Source organism: Sphaeramia orbicularis, chromosome 14 (genome assembly GCF_902148855.1).
Source record: "Sphaeramia orbicularis chromosome 14, fSphaOr1.1, whole genome shotgun sequence".
Lineage (NCBI taxonomy): Eukaryota > Metazoa > Chordata > Actinopteri > Kurtiformes > Apogonidae > Sphaeramia > Sphaeramia orbicularis.
In genome coordinates this window covers 31,409,066-31,426,503 of record NC_043970.1, presented here as the reverse complement: position 1 = coordinate 31,426,503, position 17,438 = coordinate 31,409,066, and the positions used below count along the sequence as shown (strand labels likewise).

The 17,438-nt window shown below is 37.7% G+C and overlaps 1 protein-coding gene across 2 annotated transcripts in view; it reads left to right on the top strand.

The window, feature by feature from the left end:
- grik1a (glutamate receptor, ionotropic, kainate 1a) overlaps nucleotides 1-17,438 on the top strand; it is a 59,467-nt gene that overhangs the window by 19,711 nt on the left and 22,318 nt on the right. For both annotated transcript variants that reach the window (XM_030153768.1, XM_030153769.1), the window contains exons 2-11: nucleotides 1,024-1,191; nucleotides 1,903-2,160; nucleotides 5,487-5,668; nucleotides 6,299-6,352; nucleotides 8,297-8,467; nucleotides 8,854-8,997; nucleotides 12,671-12,778; nucleotides 13,066-13,110; nucleotides 16,404-16,520; nucleotides 16,906-17,109. In XM_030153768.1, coding sequence (XP_030009628.1) covers nucleotides 1,024-1,191; nucleotides 1,903-2,160; nucleotides 5,487-5,668; nucleotides 6,299-6,352; nucleotides 8,297-8,467; nucleotides 8,854-8,997; nucleotides 12,671-12,778; nucleotides 13,066-13,110; nucleotides 16,404-16,520; nucleotides 16,906-17,109 — 1,451 coding nt within the window. The remainder of the gene's footprint in view (nucleotides 1-1,023; nucleotides 1,192-1,902; nucleotides 2,161-5,486; nucleotides 5,669-6,298; nucleotides 6,353-8,296; nucleotides 8,468-8,853; nucleotides 8,998-12,670; nucleotides 12,779-13,065; nucleotides 13,111-16,403; nucleotides 16,521-16,905; nucleotides 17,110-17,438) is intronic.

The window sequence follows — 17,438 nt, the reverse complement described above, 5'->3', positions numbered from 1 at the left end:
AGTCATTCCCTTCTTTACATTATAAACAGTCTTTATGGACACTCCAACTATTTTTGAAATCTCCTTTGGTGTGACGAGTGCATTCAGCAAATCACACACTCTTTGATGTTTGCTTTCCTGATTTCTCATATGGGCAAAAGTTTCTGAAAAGGTATGGATAATAGTGTTATGTATGATGATGACATCAGTATATGTTTGGTTTCAAAACAATTGACGTAGTGCCTGCTGAGAAAAAACAACTAAATGTTCATTGTAAATTTTGCTTCCCCACCCTGTATAGTCTACCTCACTGGCACTTTGTTGTTGACTGCTAATGTTTTTTCTCTGTGATCGAGCTGTCTGTCTGCTGCAATTTACTCTTCCAGGATCAAGACACATAAAGGAGTAACATTCAGAGTACGAGTTCACATGAGTAGTTCACCTAAGACATTAGGTTTGCTCCCTTGCCTCTGGCCAAATTCGATGGAATAAAAGCAAACAGATTTGGACAAACTGTTCAGTTTAGTTCAGTTCAAAGTACATGTGCTGTGGGATGAGGACAAAGCTTGGATACAACTGTTTAAAGTGCTTGACTTGAACCTGCCTAGGGCATGGAGGCATTTGTTGATTGAAATCCGAAGTTAAATAATGATGAAACAATTAATGCTTCCAAATGAAACCATCTTCCATGCAGCAAATGCAATTAACTTACCTGGTCACCAAAACTGTTCCATTCTTTGTTTCTCATTTCCTCCTGCCTTTTTTAAAGATATTTCTGCCATTTTATGACGTCATTATAAAGATTAGGGGTGTGACTCATGTTCTTTTATGCACCTGTCATTGATTTGTCTTTGGAGCCTTGATAAGTGAGTTTAAAAATACGTTTTATAAAAGGCTTTTAAAGGACTTCTCAGCCCACACAGGAACAAAAAAATCCTCACAATGGTGATAAGTCATTAATTTGCATGGTCCTTGTGAGCGTGTAGCGTTTATTAAAACTCTCCCCTGACATTGGCTGTGTTTTCCCTTTATCTCCATGTGCAGGTGGAATCTTTGAGACCCGAGAGAGCGAGCTGGTGAGCATGGACGAGCTGGCTTTCAAGTTTGCTGTGAACAACATAAACCGCAACAAGACCCTGATGCCCAACACCACTCTCACCTATGACATTCAGAGGATCAACCTCTTTGATGGCTTTGAGGCTTCCAGGAGAGGTAAAGAATGATGACTGAGATAAGCCACATCTCATCAAATGTTGATAAAACAGTCATGAAAAATACAGCAGTAAAGCAACATCAATATTGCATTTCATGTGATGCTTACATAATGGAAATGTTTTTTATCAGAGCCTTTGGGAACATGATAACTTTAAATTTCTTAATTTGTCTACTGTGGAAATGAATCCTATGGAATCAAAAACTGTGAAACAGTGAAGTGAGAAAAGGGGAACTTGTAGTTGCTCTGGATTTAAAAGGATTAGCTTGGTTTAAGGGTTTCTTTTTTTTTTCTTTTTGACTCTTTTTCCTTCTTATCTGTAGTAGACAAATTAGTTGATGCCTTTTTAATGTCTCTGCAGGGAGTCTGTAGGTATTCTGAATCGATAAAATTAGCATAGCCAAGTTTAATTACTGGCTGTATGGGATCAATAGCATCTCAACTTTGAAGTGACGAAGTGCATATAAAACCCCTGATGCTCCCCAGAGTATTTATGTATGCACTCCATGATGAATGACACAGTTGCATGATAACTATTCACATAGTTTCAAACTCTGCTGGTGAAAAAACCCTATTTTCCACCTTTGAGAAGAGCTGCTGGTGACATCCATCATGAAGTGAGCTGAACGTTACTATTCAGAATATAAAACAGGAACAGTTTAAGTTTAAATCACACAAACCAGCTGACCTTTTATTTTTTCCACCAACAGTGTGTGACCAGCTGGCTCTAGGCGTGGTTGCTGTGTTCGGCCCATCACACAGCTCCTCCGTCAGCGCTGTTCAGTCTATTTGTAACGCTCTGGAGGTCCCTCACATCCAAACCCGCTGGAAACACCCATCGGTGGACAACAAAGACACTTTCTTTATCAATCTGTATCCTGAGTACACAGCCATCGCAAGGGCCATTCTGGATGTGGTTACGTTTTTCAAGTGGAGGAAGCTGACAGTGGTCTATGAGGACAGCACAGGTACAGGTCTTCTGTTATTAGTGTTAGATATCCTTTGTCAAGAGCTTTACACTTACCAGGAAAAAAACAGAATTCAAAATACCTACCCTCCTCTCTGTCCTCAACACAGACTAAATACAGAGGCAGCACTGTTTATGCTGGTATGGAAAAGTGAAACCGAATAATAATGGGAAGGATCTGCTGCTCTGTACAGTCACAAGAAAAAGACAGTTCACCCTTTTTGAGTTCTAGGGTTTTCTGTCATATGATCCTTACCACTCTGGAATATTCTGGTATATAGAGGAGTTTATGACTGCAAAGGTGCCCAGGTCCTGTGGCTGCAGAACAAGCCCAAATCATCACCCCTCCACCACTCTTACCTGACATCTAGTATGAGGTGTTTGTGCTGATGTGTTGTGTTTGTTTTTTGCCAAATGTGATGCTGTGTATTATAGCCAAACATCTCCAGTCTGAGCTCATCTGTCCACTATGTTCCCACAAGTGTTGGTTTATTTTGATATAGCTTTGCAAACCTTAACTCTGCTGCTGTGTTTTAGAGAGACGAGGCTTTCTCCAGGCAAACAAGACTTCCAAACAAGACTAATCAACCAATTCTTTTTCAGTCTTTCTCTACCTGTACTGTCTTGAACTTTCACATTTAACATGCTCTTGGGTTTTTAGCAGTTTCTCTTAGCATAGGATGGTCTGAGTTTTGGCTGAATTTGCAAGGAGGTCTACTCCGGGAATATTAGCATCTGTCTGAATGAAGGATGTCCAATAAGTCAACCATGATCGACCAGTAGATCGCGATGGTAGCGCGGGTAGATCACATGGCATTAAAAAAACAGCCTATGGACTAAATGATGTTGATGTTTACAGTCCTGCCGAGATTCAAACCCTACAGTGGTAGATCATTTTGTCTTGGTCATTGACTTTTGAATAATCTTTGCTACTGCAGAATAATGGACTTCATATTCAGGGGTTGGACAAAATAATGGAAACACCTTAAAAAATCAACAAAATATAATTTAATATGGTGTAGGTCCGCCTTTTGCGGCAATTACAGCCTCAATTCTCCGAGGTATTGATTCATATAACTTGTGAATTGTTTCCAAAGGAATTTTAAGCCATTCTTCAGTTAGAATACCCTCCAACTCTTTTAGAGACGATGGCGGTGGAAATCGACGTCTTACTTGAATCTCTAAATCTGACCATAAATGCTTAATAATGTTGAGGTCTGGGGACTGTGCCGGCCATACGAGATGCTCAACTTCATTAGAATGTTCCTCATGCCATTCTTTAACAATTCTAGCTGTATGGATTGGGGCATTATCATCTTGAGGTGAAGGTGTTTCCATTATTTTGTCCAACCCCTGTTGGACTCACTCATATTGTTTGGAAATGGACTTAAAACCCTTCCATTGATGGCTAGAAATGACTGCTTCTCTATGCTCATTGGTGGTGCTATTGTGTCAAAACACCTGATCCTGGACCAGCAAACTGATAAAACTTCTGCCTTTATAGAGGTGGTCACACTTGCTGATGACTGATAAATTCAGAGTATTTTCATAGCAGCACTTGGTTGCCAGTAAGAGTGTACCAAATTGTTTATTTACTGCTTTGATTGACTTTTTTGTTAAATAATAATAGCATGGTAGAAGCTCTTCAGACTCTAAAGATTAGATTTAAATAATTTAAGTCACCTGGTGAGGACCAGATAGGACCGGATGAGTTTTTCAGATGATGAAGTCCTGAAACACAAAACCATATAATACTTTATTTTTCTTCAGTAAGTATCTTTTTTCCGGGCTACAGACCCTGGTGAAGTTGCCACTAGTTGCTTTTCCATTGACAAGTTGCGCAAATAAATTTACCTAATGGAAAAATGACAATTTCGCCAAAACTCTCATTTTTCGATTAAAAGTTGTTAAAACGCTGGCAAGAGGTGGTTTTTCAGGTGTAGCACAATCGGTATATCACATAAAACTTCAATGGAAAGACCTTTTTTCACATGAATTTAAAAAAAAAAAAAAAAAAAAAACGGATGTTGATGGACAACGAGCGAAGAAGAAGAGTTTTGAAAGAAATGTCGCAGTATGTGTGGACACACGAGGAAACCAAATCATTTTTGAATGTAGTACAGGGTAGAGGGGTAATATATAATAATAATGAATATATCTGTAAATCAACACGATATTTATGTTTGTCGCCATGTTTAAGGATTGACTTGTCGTGTCATTTTGCGATAGTAAATAAACAAATCATCACATTTGTAATTTAATGGAAAAACCAACATGACGCACTTATGTGTTTTCGACATTTAGTAAATATCGGTAAAGTTTTGCGCAAATGTCCAATGGAAAAGCGACTACTGTCTCAAAATATCCCATTACAGGCTACGTTTTCTGAAGACTGAAAACAGAGCCCAGAGGAGGTACAGAAGTCTAGTTTCCTCTCAAACCCTTTGAATTGTAATATGCAAAAAGCTTATTAAGAAACCTTCCCAGTGAGCACAATAATTGCCTGCTGAAGCTCTAAAAATTTAACAAATTCACATATGCAGAAGAAGGAAAAAATAATGCGTTTCAGACACACTCGTGTTACCAATTACAAGTTTCCTTGTCTGCATCACTGGATACCAGCCATGTTAGAGGGGTGACAAAATAGAATTCAAATCCCAATGAACTGTTTTCTTGACCTTAAGCTATAATCAGATGTAATGGGGAAATCATTACACACTAACTGCATTTCGATTGACAGTGCCAGTCACCTTTATGATGCACAGTGAACCCAATCTGTGACAGGCCATGAGTGCCTCATATTAAACCGCCTCCAGTACTCCCGCCCTCTGACTGCACACTGTGGAGAGCCAAACCATAACAGTGATGGCCTTAAAACCGACACTGTCCTGTTTAAAGTACCCAGAGAATGTGAAATGCCGATGTTGAAATGTCATGGTTTATAGATTTTGTATTTTTTTTTTTTATCTTTTATTCTCAATCAGAAATTTATTTTCCAGAAATGTCATACAGACACTGTCACACACTGTTGTACACTTGGATTCACAGGATACAGGAAGGTCGACTTAGTGTACATCCTGTTTAGAAATGGTGTGTGTTTTCTGCAGGGAAGATGTAAGAGGTTTACTAAGAAGTTTAGTATTAGGGCTATTTCAGGACAGGAGTCTAAGTGTAGAAAATCATCTGGATCCGCTGGTGTCCTTCATTAAAACACTGAACTTCTACAGCAGTGTTTTGTATCCAACCCTTGTATCTGACATGAACCTGCAGAGGAGGAGGGGGGGTGGGGGGCGTCAAGCTGTGAGGTCTAATATGCTGGTTTTACAGGTCTGATGCGGATGCAGGAGCTGATCAAGGCTCCAGCAAAGTTCAACCTGAAAATCAAAATCCGCCAGCTGACCCCAGGTAATCAAGATGCCCGACCACTGCTGAAAGAACTGAAGAAAGACAAGGAGTTTTTCATTATCTTTGACTGCTCATACCGCATGGCTGCTGAACTCCTCAAGCAGGTCATTATTATTTTTTTGTTTTTTCCACAGACTTCACTAGATATTTTGAGAAAATGTGCACTCATTCTTCACAAAATACTAGAAAATCATACAAAAGCTCTTTATTTTGTTTACCTATGCTTTCATTGTATTTGAATGAAGGTCGAAACGCATATAATACAGAAAAGTTGTTGAATTTCCTAATCCTCTTAAAATGGCCCATCTTTTATAATGTTTTTATTCATTATTTAGTCTATTCATAATAGTAATAACTACAACAAATGAAGTGTCACTTAACATTTTATCGAACCACATACTGATTCATAGCAGCAAGGTCATTCTATGTGAAATTTTTTAATACTTATTCATGAATAATAATTTTCTAAGTTTTAAGATGTAACAAAAGAAGCATGCAAATTTGTTCCAAGATTTAAACCTCACAGAAGAATCAGTATTCATCTCTCAATGTTCCTGTCATCCCAGATATTCTCTATTAAAATGTACAGTCTTGAGCAAGCATGTAATAGAAAAGTGAATCTCATCACTTTGTCACTGACGGTTTGTCATTGCAGCTGTAACACTGAAGCCCCCATTACTTTTAAATTTAGAAATACACCCATGCAGTATTTCATTATTACTTTCATTTTACAGCTTTCCTCAATGGGAATGATGACAGAGTACTACCATTTCTTCTTCACAACTTTGGTGAGTCACAACTGTACACTTACAGGAAATATCACACAATATATTTGTTTTTAAGGAAAGCTATGTTCCTTTTCTGAGCGCTCATTGAAGCATATTTTGCCTTTCAAAATGTACTTGAAATGTAAAACAAAAAGGTATATCTCTCCCACACAGTGTCAGCCCTCAGTTAGACCTTTAATCCCCCTTCAAATTGTTCACAAATATAAACAAGTGGTGCCAGGTACAACAAACCCCGCCCCTCACACTTACTTCACCCATTTTAAGTAAATGGGAAGATTAAAAAAAAAAAAAAAAAAAATCATAAAAAATTTTAACTTTAACCTACCTTTCCCAAAATGTCATGACATCTATTCTGGGTGACTGGTAATCTATAATCCCAATTTGGTATAAATTCAACTAATGGTTTTGCCAGGCACAAAAAACACCCCCACCCCTCGCACATATTATAGCTTATTTTGGCATGGATCCAGCTGATGTCATCATGTCTATGTGTGTAGTGATGTCAGCATATCAACTGCTTCTATATATGTGCCAAATTTGAAGTAAATTGAAACAAAATTGATGTTTTTATAGACATCTGAAATTTCGCCCATTGAAAGTAAAATGGGGAAAAAATATTTTAAAAATTGATAAAAAAAATTTAACTTTGATCTACTCTTCCCAAAATGTAGTGACATCTATTCTGGGTGACTAGCAATATATAATCCCAATTATGTATGAATTCAACCAATAGTTTTGCTGCTAAAGTGTTAAAAAAACAAATAAACGAACAAGTGGTACCAGGCACAACAAACCCCGCCCCTCGCATGTATTGTAGCTTATTGTGGCATGAATCCAGCTGATGTCATCATGTCTATGTATATTGTGATGTCAGCATATCAATTGCTTCCATATATGTGCCAAGTTTGAAGTAAATTGAAACAAAATTGATGTTTTTATAGGTGTGAAATTTTGCCCATTATAAGTTAATGGGGAAAAAAAATATTTTAAAAATTGATAAAAAAAAATTTGAACTTTGACCTACTCTACCCAAAATGTAATGACATCTATTCTGGGTGACTAGCAATGTATAATCCCAATTTTGTATGAATTCAACCAATAGTTTTGCTGCTAAAGTGTTAAAAAAAACAAATAAACGAACAAGTGGTACCAGGCACAACAAACCCCGCCCCTCGCATGTATTGTAGCTTATTGTGGCATGAATCCAGCTGATGTCATCATGTCTATGTATATTGTGATGTCAGCATATCAATTGCTTCCATATATGTGCCAAGTTTGAAGTAAATTGAAACAAAATTGATGTTTTTATAGGTGTGAAATTTTGCCCATTATAAGTTAATGGGGAAAAAAAATATTTTAAAAATTGATAAAAAAAAATTTGAACTTTGACCTACTCTACCCAAAATGTAATGACATCTATTCTGGGTGACTAGCAATGTATAATCCCAATTTTGTATGAATTCAACCAATAGTTTTGCTGCTAAAGTGTTAAAAAAAACAAATAAACGAACAAGTGGTACCAGGCACAACAAACCCCGCCCCTCGCATGTATTGTAGCTTATTGTGGCATGAATCCAGCTGATGTCATCATGTCTATGTATATAGTGATGTCAGCATATCAATTGCCTCCATGTATGTGTCAAGTTTGAAGTAAATTGAAACAAAATTGATGTTTTTATAGGTGTGAAATTTTGCCCATTATAAGTAAATGGGGAAAAAAATATTTTAAAAATTGATACAAAAATTTTAACTTTGACCTACTCCACCCAAAATGTTGTGACATCTATTCTGGGTCACTGGCAATGTATAATCCCAATTTGGTAAGAATTCAACCTGTAGTTTTGCTGCTAGAGTGTTAACAATCAGTGAAACAAACAAAGACCCCAGGTTATTACCTAATAACCTAGAAACACCTCAATTCCACATCTCTATTTCATCCTGCAGGATTTGTTTGCCTTGGATCTGGAGCCGTATCGCTACAGTGGGGTCAACATGACGGGCTTTAGGCTGCTGAATATAGATGACCCATGGGTAGCCTCCACTATGGACAAATGGGCCATGGAAAGATTACAAGGTCCCAAACAGGAGAGCGGACTGATGGATGGGGTCATGACTGTAAGCCCTGTGCTTTCATTTCATACAATAGGACGCAAACGGTACAATCACCTGCTCCACTGAGCGCCATGCATGCACATTTGTATGCGCCATACTCGCTAATCGATCCTTACTTGTAAACTTCAAACATCTGCTAACGTGTAAATGTCTGTAGGAGTTGTATTTCAGCATGATAAAAGTGTTCAAACTTTGATCTTCAGTTTTATTATGTTATCTTTACTGCACCCTTGTTATTTCTTCAATAACATTCCCTGGCGTTTCTCTTATCATCTTCAAGGCACGTATTCTGAGCTTCTCAATCCATCTGTTTACTGTTGTTGTTATTATGTACTGCTCATGGCCTTTGAGCATAAAACAACCTCTTTCTTTTGCTGCCTCTGCTGCAGACAGATGCGGCCTTAATGTATGATGCGGTTTTCATGGTTGCTGTTGCATCTCAGCGGGCTACTCAGATGACCGTCAGCTCTCTGCAGTGTCACCGCCACAAACCATGGCGCTTCGGCCCACGTTTCATGAACCTTTTCAAAGAGGTTGGTGCTACATAAGGCCATAACTGTAAACTTAAACCCTGTTACATCACCAAGATGACTTGAGGAAACCCTGTAGATTTCAGCTTTGCCACAACATCATTGATGTTATGCTCCAATGTGTGTTGCAGTAGTTTAATGTGCAGAGGAACCTTTTTGCACCTGATAAAAGCGGATTCACATTCAAGTCATATAACACCTTAAATGTCTTTTCAGACAATTAATGTGCATCATGTTTGGCTTTTGATAGAAGACAACATAAATGTTATTTATACACTTTAAGTTGTAAGTCCGTGTGGCAGACTGGACGCCTACAGACAGAAATGAGGCCTTTGATGCATGAGTGTTTTGATCTCTTAAGTCTTAAATCCTGCAGAGGCCCGATGCTTACCATGGAGAGAGCATTATCATTCACTCCCCTCACTCATATTTTCCTCCCCCTCTTCATAGACTCCCCCCTCTCTGGTTTCTGTGTCTTGGCTTCTCACTATCTCCATCCTTTTCAGCTCCCTGTTTTGTTTGCCAGCGCCCATCCTTTGAAGCATCTGTCCTCCTGTGCTATTCATCACTCGATGAGAGGCTTTTTTGATTGAGAGAACCAGTAATATGTCCCTCACACCGCTCTCAATTAAAAACCACTTTTGACAAGAGTGCACAATATGGGTGCTGCATCTTTCATTCAGATACCTGAAATTAATTCCTGTGATCTATAACCTGAGTATTTTTACTTTTTCTGAGGCTTATGTTGATCCAGTGATTTTGTTTTTTTGGCCGGAGTTAAATTATTCTGAAAGTCTGGATACTGTTTGCATTTAGAATGTGCATCATGTCCTGACAAAGAAAAGAGAGTGATTTCTTGGACTGTAATTCTTGACATTGATAATGCTGTCTAATATTTTTGCAGACAGATATACTATTATTACATAATTTCTCTAGTGTAAGAAAATTTTACACAAAAAATGAATACAGTATAACATAAACATATACGTACATAATCATATATACTTAAAATCCTTTAAAGTTGTCTGCTTCTTTTTCATCACTTCTATCTTTTATTATATTCTTAGTATTTTTGCACCATGTCTCTGGTGGTAAAATAGCCCTAATTTGAGCACTTTAGCAATTTCCACTTCCAATTTTTTGTTCAGAATGGGAGGTCTGGCTGGCAGCATGTACTGGCAGCTTTAACTCTAAGTAAAATAAAAGCCTGTGCAAAAATTAAACTGGAACGGATTGCTGGAATGGTCAGAGACAAAAGGTAAAAATGAAAGATAGAGGCAGGTTGTGTAAAGTGGTGATACTCGAACTGCAAGTAGGCTATATGTCAGTTAATAAATGAGTATGTTCTGGGTGACTTTAACCATCTCTTACTATGTATAGACAATGTTAATTAAATAAGAAAATGAATTAATGAAGGAAATAAAAAACTAACTAACTAACTAACTAAATAACAAAGGACAGTTTAGCTCCTGGACTGGATACATACATACATACATACATATATACAGTACATACATACATACATACATACATACATACATACAGTACATACATACATACATACATACATACATACATACATACATACATACATACATACATACATATACAGTACATACATACATACAGTACATACATACATACATACACACACATACATACAGTACATACATAGATACACATACATACAGTACATACATAGATACACATACATACAGTACATACATACATACATACATACATACATACATACATACATACATACATACAGTACATACATACATACATACACACACATACATACAGTACATACATACATACATACATACATACATACATACATACATACATACACGCATACAGTTTCAGAATGTGGTTTGGATGGGAGCACATGTGTTTTCCAGATACACAAAGTGCCCATTCCGTAGGTATTGATGCACCCCCATACCGTCAGAGTTGCAGATTTTTTAACTCAGCACTGATAACAAGCCATTTGGTCCTTCTCTATAGTCCGGAGGATGCACTAGCCATCTTATCCAAAAATTTATTTAAAACGTCGATTCATGTGATCACAGGATGATTTCCCACTTCGCCTCAGTCTATTTTAAAGCTTTGGTCCAGAGAAGACTGATGGATTTCTGGATCATGTTCACATATGGCCAACCTGCTTTTATGGCTGGCATGGTGAAGTGTGTTCACAGATAATGATCTCCGCATGTGTTCCTGAGCCTACAGGGATTTCCATTTCAGATTCATGGCTGGTTTTAATGCAGTGCTGCCTGAGGGCCTGAAGATCATATGTATCCAGTACTGGTTTTCTGCCTTGTTTCCTGTGACTTTGCCAGACTTCCAGAATTCATTCATTCATTTGTTCATTCGTTCATTCATTCATTCATTCATTCATTCATTATCTGAACCCGCTTTGATCCTCACTACGGTCACGGGGGTCGCTGGAGCCTATCCCAGTTATTCATTCATTCATTCATTCATTCATTATCTGAACCCGCTTTGATCCTCACTAGGGTCACGGGGGTTGCTGGAGCCTATCCCAGTTACTTATGGGTGAAGGTGGGGTACACCCTGGACATGTCACCAGTTCATCACAGGGCTGAACATATAGAGACAAACAATCACTCTCACATTCACACCTATGGGCAATTTAGATTAACCAATTAACCTATTAGTGCATGTCTTTGGATGGTGGGAGGAAGCCGGAGTACCCAGAGAGAACCCACGCAGACACGGGGAGAACATGCAAACTCCACACAGAAAGGTCCCACCCCTACTGACTGGAATCGAACCTAGGACCTTCTTGCTGTGAGGCACGAGTGCTATCTACTGCACCACCGTGTCACCCAATTCCCAGAATATTTAATGAAAAAAAAAAAAAATTCCCAGAATATTTTCATTATATTATTACTATCTACAATTACTGTAGATGATGATACTGTATATTCAAATTCTTGGCAATTTTTGGTTGAGGAACATGATTCTCAAATAGTTATCTATCTGTAGACATAATTTTTCACAGATTCCAGAACATCTGCCCATCTTTAATTTTGAGAGACTTTCCCTAGAAGATGCTTTTTTTTATACCCAATCATGTTACTAATTAGAACCTAATTAATGGATCCACTGTACGTGCTTTGAGTATGCGTTCATAGAAAAGAGCTATATAAATCTAATCCATTATTATATTATTATTACTAATAATTATTTGCAAAATGTTAACCCAATGATTTTAGTACCACTTACTTTTCTAGCCTTTTATTCCCCCATCCCAACTTTTTTTTTACGGAAACATGTTGCTGCCAACATATTCAGACTTATATTATTTTCTTCTTAAAGTCTTACAATTTCTAAGTTTGTATGTTTACTATTTTGCATATAATATGTGTTCATGAGATTTGCAAATGAGTGAGTTCTCCTTTTATTTACATTTTAAACAACATCCCAACTTTTTTTTTTTTTAAGTTGGGGCTATATAAAAATTATGTAAGTACACTGTAATGGGAAATGTTACTGATGTCAAATTGTGCTTCTGTTTGTAAATACATCTGGCGGCTTCCATTCCTCTCACCTACTCTTCTGAAGCATCTGTTCGACACCAAGCATTCAAGGAGTTCAGGCAGCATTCTCCCACTCCTCTCATCTTGTGCATTTTTTTTCTGCATAGGCACAGTGGGATGGACTGACAGGCCACATTGTTCTTAATAAGACAGATGGCCTGAGGAGAGACTTTGATTTGGACATCATCAGCCTCAAAGAGGACGGCACTGCCAGGGTGAGCACACAGGCCTGGAACAGCCAATTACACCACTCTCACGCTGCTTCATGCTGTCTGATTTATTCCATTAAGGCACACATATGTGTGTGTGTGTGTGTGTATGTGTGTGTGTGTGTGTTTGTGTGTGTGTCAAGAGAGACTGTAGTGATTTTATTTTTATAATCCTGCCACAGATTTATTATTTGGTTAAGATTTTTTCAGTCATGAATATTAACAATGCTGCAAAAACTTATGATTTCCCCACACTGTCTGTGCTTCATGTCACCTTTTCACATTTTCAAAAGGGTATTGTGGAGGCTGGAAGTCGGCTCACGAAAAGGTGGATCAAGGTTTGTGCCTGTGCCCTGTTTGGTCCAAGCCTTTGTTTTTTGCCCCCACCTCCGGTTCCCCACTCTGTATGCCATGCACCTCCTTGCTCCTTGCCTTGTCAACCTTGTTTCTCTTCACTGATTTTGTGTACGCAATGCCATGTATTTGACATTTCCGTTTTCCCCATCTTTGGGTCCATGCAGTACTCTGACACTTGTCAAAACTTTTATCGGCAGCCATACAGAAAAAAAAAAGAAATACATCCTTTTCTCAGATAAATATGGTCAATGCATCTAAAACAAATAAAAAGCCTACAGTTTGACTTGATGTCTGAGTCATTTAGTATAAACACAGTCTCACATGAAGGAAGGAAGTAATTTTTATCTAACAAAAAACAGATTTTGTCTTCCTGTAATTATTTCCCTCCTATTATATTGTCTTTTTGCTTTCATGAAAATCATGATTACCCATTTGTCCTAAATTGAAGCCAATGATGCTTTCAGTTCACTTGAGAAATGACAATATAAGATAGACTACAAAATAGCAGTCCAGCACATTGCTAAAAAGTGTTTACTGTTTATTAGCAAAAAGTGTATATTAATATTTCTCATAAGTCCTTGATTTATCCAAACAGTCGAAATGTTATATACAGTAAATCACAAAAAAACAGCAAATCGTCACATTATGAAGCTATAGGAAATAATATTTTAGGTTATTTGCCTGATAAGTAACCTGATAATAATCAATGGACGGAAAGCAGCAGGAGATAAAAGCTGTAAATAGTGATGACGTTGGTATAAAATCATCCCTTTTTATGTCCCTTCTAAACCACAGCTTTAATGAGTAGAAGAATCAATGCTGAATTCATTTCTCTTAAACGCTCTGCTGTCAGAAGTTGGCAAAGTTTATTTTTTTCATATTCTGTCTGTCTCAGCTGTTAGACAGACAGGTATGTAGGCAGGCAGCAGCTGTCAAGGTGCAGAAGCAATGATTTATACTCTAATTTTAATTCTCTCCAATATGTTTAGCCCTTAAAAGCCTCCCCTCAGAGAAAATACTGCTATATGGTAAGCGCATCACATAAAACGCTTGACTTTATGGTCATGAAAAATGAATTATCAGTCGGTTGCAGTCGTGTTGGTTCTTGGGCACCGGAGTGTTAAATACACTCTGAAGAGGATGATGAGACTAAACAAAGTGAAAGTCTCCTAGGAGAAACGCATTTTCTCTTAAAGTTGTTGACTCTGGAAATAACATTTTATTATTCCTCTCAGCTTCCCTGGCTGGGCTTAGCATGTCTGTGCTCTGTGGTAACGGTTTTCCAGTCCAATTTGGTTCTGGAGAAGATGCACTTTAGGATGCATAGATAACATTTTACTCCCAGCACATAAGAGAGAATTCCTGTCAGTTTTTATAACACACTTTGTTGGTGAGAGCTGCCCTGCTATGCACGATTAATTTGCAAGGCTTCATACAGTAAATCCATGACTTAGAGGTTAAGAAACGTAGAGTAGATGACTACTGACGGATAGTCTGAGGCCGCACTTTACCACTGATTTTATTTGCTTCGTCAGATCATTTTACAGCTTAAACTCCTTCGACCTGAGTAATCATGAGGTTGATATTTTCAGAAATAATGTATTTGTACAACGTAGATTATATGAAACCAAAATACCCTACAAAACCTCTAAAAATATTTCACCCACTCTGTCCGTTTTATCTTTCCGATTGAGGACAATACAATTAATTAAATCCAAACCCATTCACTGTGTTTCTCATCTGCAGTGGCTGAAGATAAGACAGATTTATGGACTCTGTATAGAGAGGACTCTTACGGAGGTGCCATGGTGGAGATATAGAGTGCTTTTAGCATGGTTATAAGTGAGCACATTTTCTATCTGTCTGCCTGGGTGAACAGAATAAGATGAAACATAATGAGGAGCGAAGAGCATGTTATCTTTTCCAATAGGTAATCCCACTTAGCCCTTTTCTGAAAAATAGATTGTGAAAAATAAGACTGTACATTCTGTAGAGCTCAGTTTAATAAGAGGTACTGATGCGTTCACTACTACTCATCCTCTTACACAGCGAATGAATGAACAGTCTTTTGTTTCCGACTAAAAATACTCAAATTCATTTCTTTTCTTCACAGACTGGATTACCAGAGAAGACAAGCTCGTTTCCAATACTCGTTTTAGTTCTATTAACAGTGAAGCTTGATCAGTTAATGCACTTAACATTATTGCATCGCTGTCATGAGCCTCCTTGACCTTTGCTCAGCTCTTCACCGATGAGAGGATTTGAAAGGGTCAAAATCCAGCTGCCAGACGCCTCTTCTAATCTGATAACTGTCTGGATTATTCAGCCCGGTCCGATGAATCAGACAAACTCATTCACAGTTACTATGACACTGTTGACGACAAACACCATGTCCTTTTGTTCCCTTTGACCCTGTCTGATCCTGTCCTTCTTCATTCATTCAGTGATCGCAGGATTTGAAAATATATGAATCTTATTTAAATTACACTATATATGCTATGTAATTACACTGTGCAACAACAAACAAAATTCTCAAGTTAAGTTCAAATAAAATAAAAAAAATGATGTCGTGGCCATCTGAAAATTTAATTTGCATTTTAAGAATTATCTTCTGCTGAAGAAATAGTCTCTGTTTGTTATGAAAAACAGCTTTGTCTCAGATAAATCCCCACGCACAGTATGAATGCCTTTTTTTTCTGCACCAGAGAGCAGAGTAAACTTTTACCTGACGCAAATGATCAGAGGCTTAGTTTGAAACAACCACTGCTTCATATTCATATTCACTCTACATAAAAAAAACTAAAGTTTTTTAAGGCACTTTGCCTAAAATCATCCAAGCAAAGCTGAGCAAAAAGGAAATGTTGTAGAGTAGCGAATGGAGCAGTAGGTTGTCAAGCAGCCAAATTGTCAGGAGAGTCAAGTCTTTTAACCTTTATTCTTCTTTTTCATTTTTCTGTTCAACGAATCAGAAAATATGACTAATATGCAGAGCAGTGTTTAGTTTCCTGGACTTAGAAAATAAATCAGGCTCTGTGTTTTTTTAGTGTGAGAGGACATACGAATATTCAATCAAGTTCTTTCTTTTCAAAGCCACAGGTTTCAGTGATTGTTACAGTTAGAGCTGTATTCACAGTCACTGCAGCGGTGCACATATTTACAGCAAAGTTTTTCATGTGTGTCTCTGAGAAGCTGGTGGCATTTGTATCTTACCATATTTCTGATCAAAGCTCAAAATGTGGTTGACAAACCTGAAGCACTGTTTGCTTTTTTGCAGATTGCCGTCTGGAACTCTTACAGAGGAATGAACCTGACGGAGAAGTCCATCCGAGACAAGAATAACAATGTGACAGATTCGCTCGCTAACAGGACTCTTATTGTCACCACGATACTGGTGAGGAGGAAGGTTAAACAGAGGACAACATAGGGAAAAGGAGGGGGGGCATATGGGATGTGTAGAACACAGATGGAGGTCTCACAGGGGAAATCAGAACAAGACAGGTTGGAAATGATGACGACCAGTTGTGTTTGTAAGAGACTGAATAAACCATAGAACTAAATATTAAGGAAGTGAATTTGTTTTGTACTCCTAATTATGAAACAGTCTATAAACAGAAAACATTGCATTGATTAAATATATCCACCAACATGTCTTATAACTCATATGATTATTTTGTTTTTAGACAACTATTTAGAAAACTTAGAGGCTTCATCAAATTTGAAGCAAAAATAGCCTCAGGACAATTCAGTTGCTTTTGACACTGTCTTTGCCTGTACAGGAAAATCCATATGTGATGTACAGAAAGTCAGACAAGGAGCTGGTTGGAAATGATCGCTTCGAAGGCTACTGTCTGGATCTTCTGAAGGAGCTCTCTAACATCTTGGGTTTCACCTATGAAGTCAGACTGGTGGGTGATGGGAAATATGGAGCCCAGAATGACAAAGGAGAGTGGAACGGGATGGTCCGTGAGCTGATTGATCATGTGAGTTTGTCTCTATTCTATAGATCTTGTCCTCTTTATTTAATAGAGCAAACATAAGTGATTAAATTCAAGATCCTTGAACAGTTAACAGTAAAAGTCAACAGTCTTCTTCAATATCCACCTCTTTGTGAAACGGGATAACGAGAATCTCACAAAGCTCACAGATAAAAAGAAGTTGTTTTTAGAGTGATTTGTTCACAATTTATGGTCTTCATTTCAGTTGTAACAGTATATTTGGCTTGTTACACACTCCAGCTTTCCACTGTCCTTATAAATAGCTAGAAGATTCATTGATTTTGAATTAATTTTACTCTTTGGTAGGTTTGTGT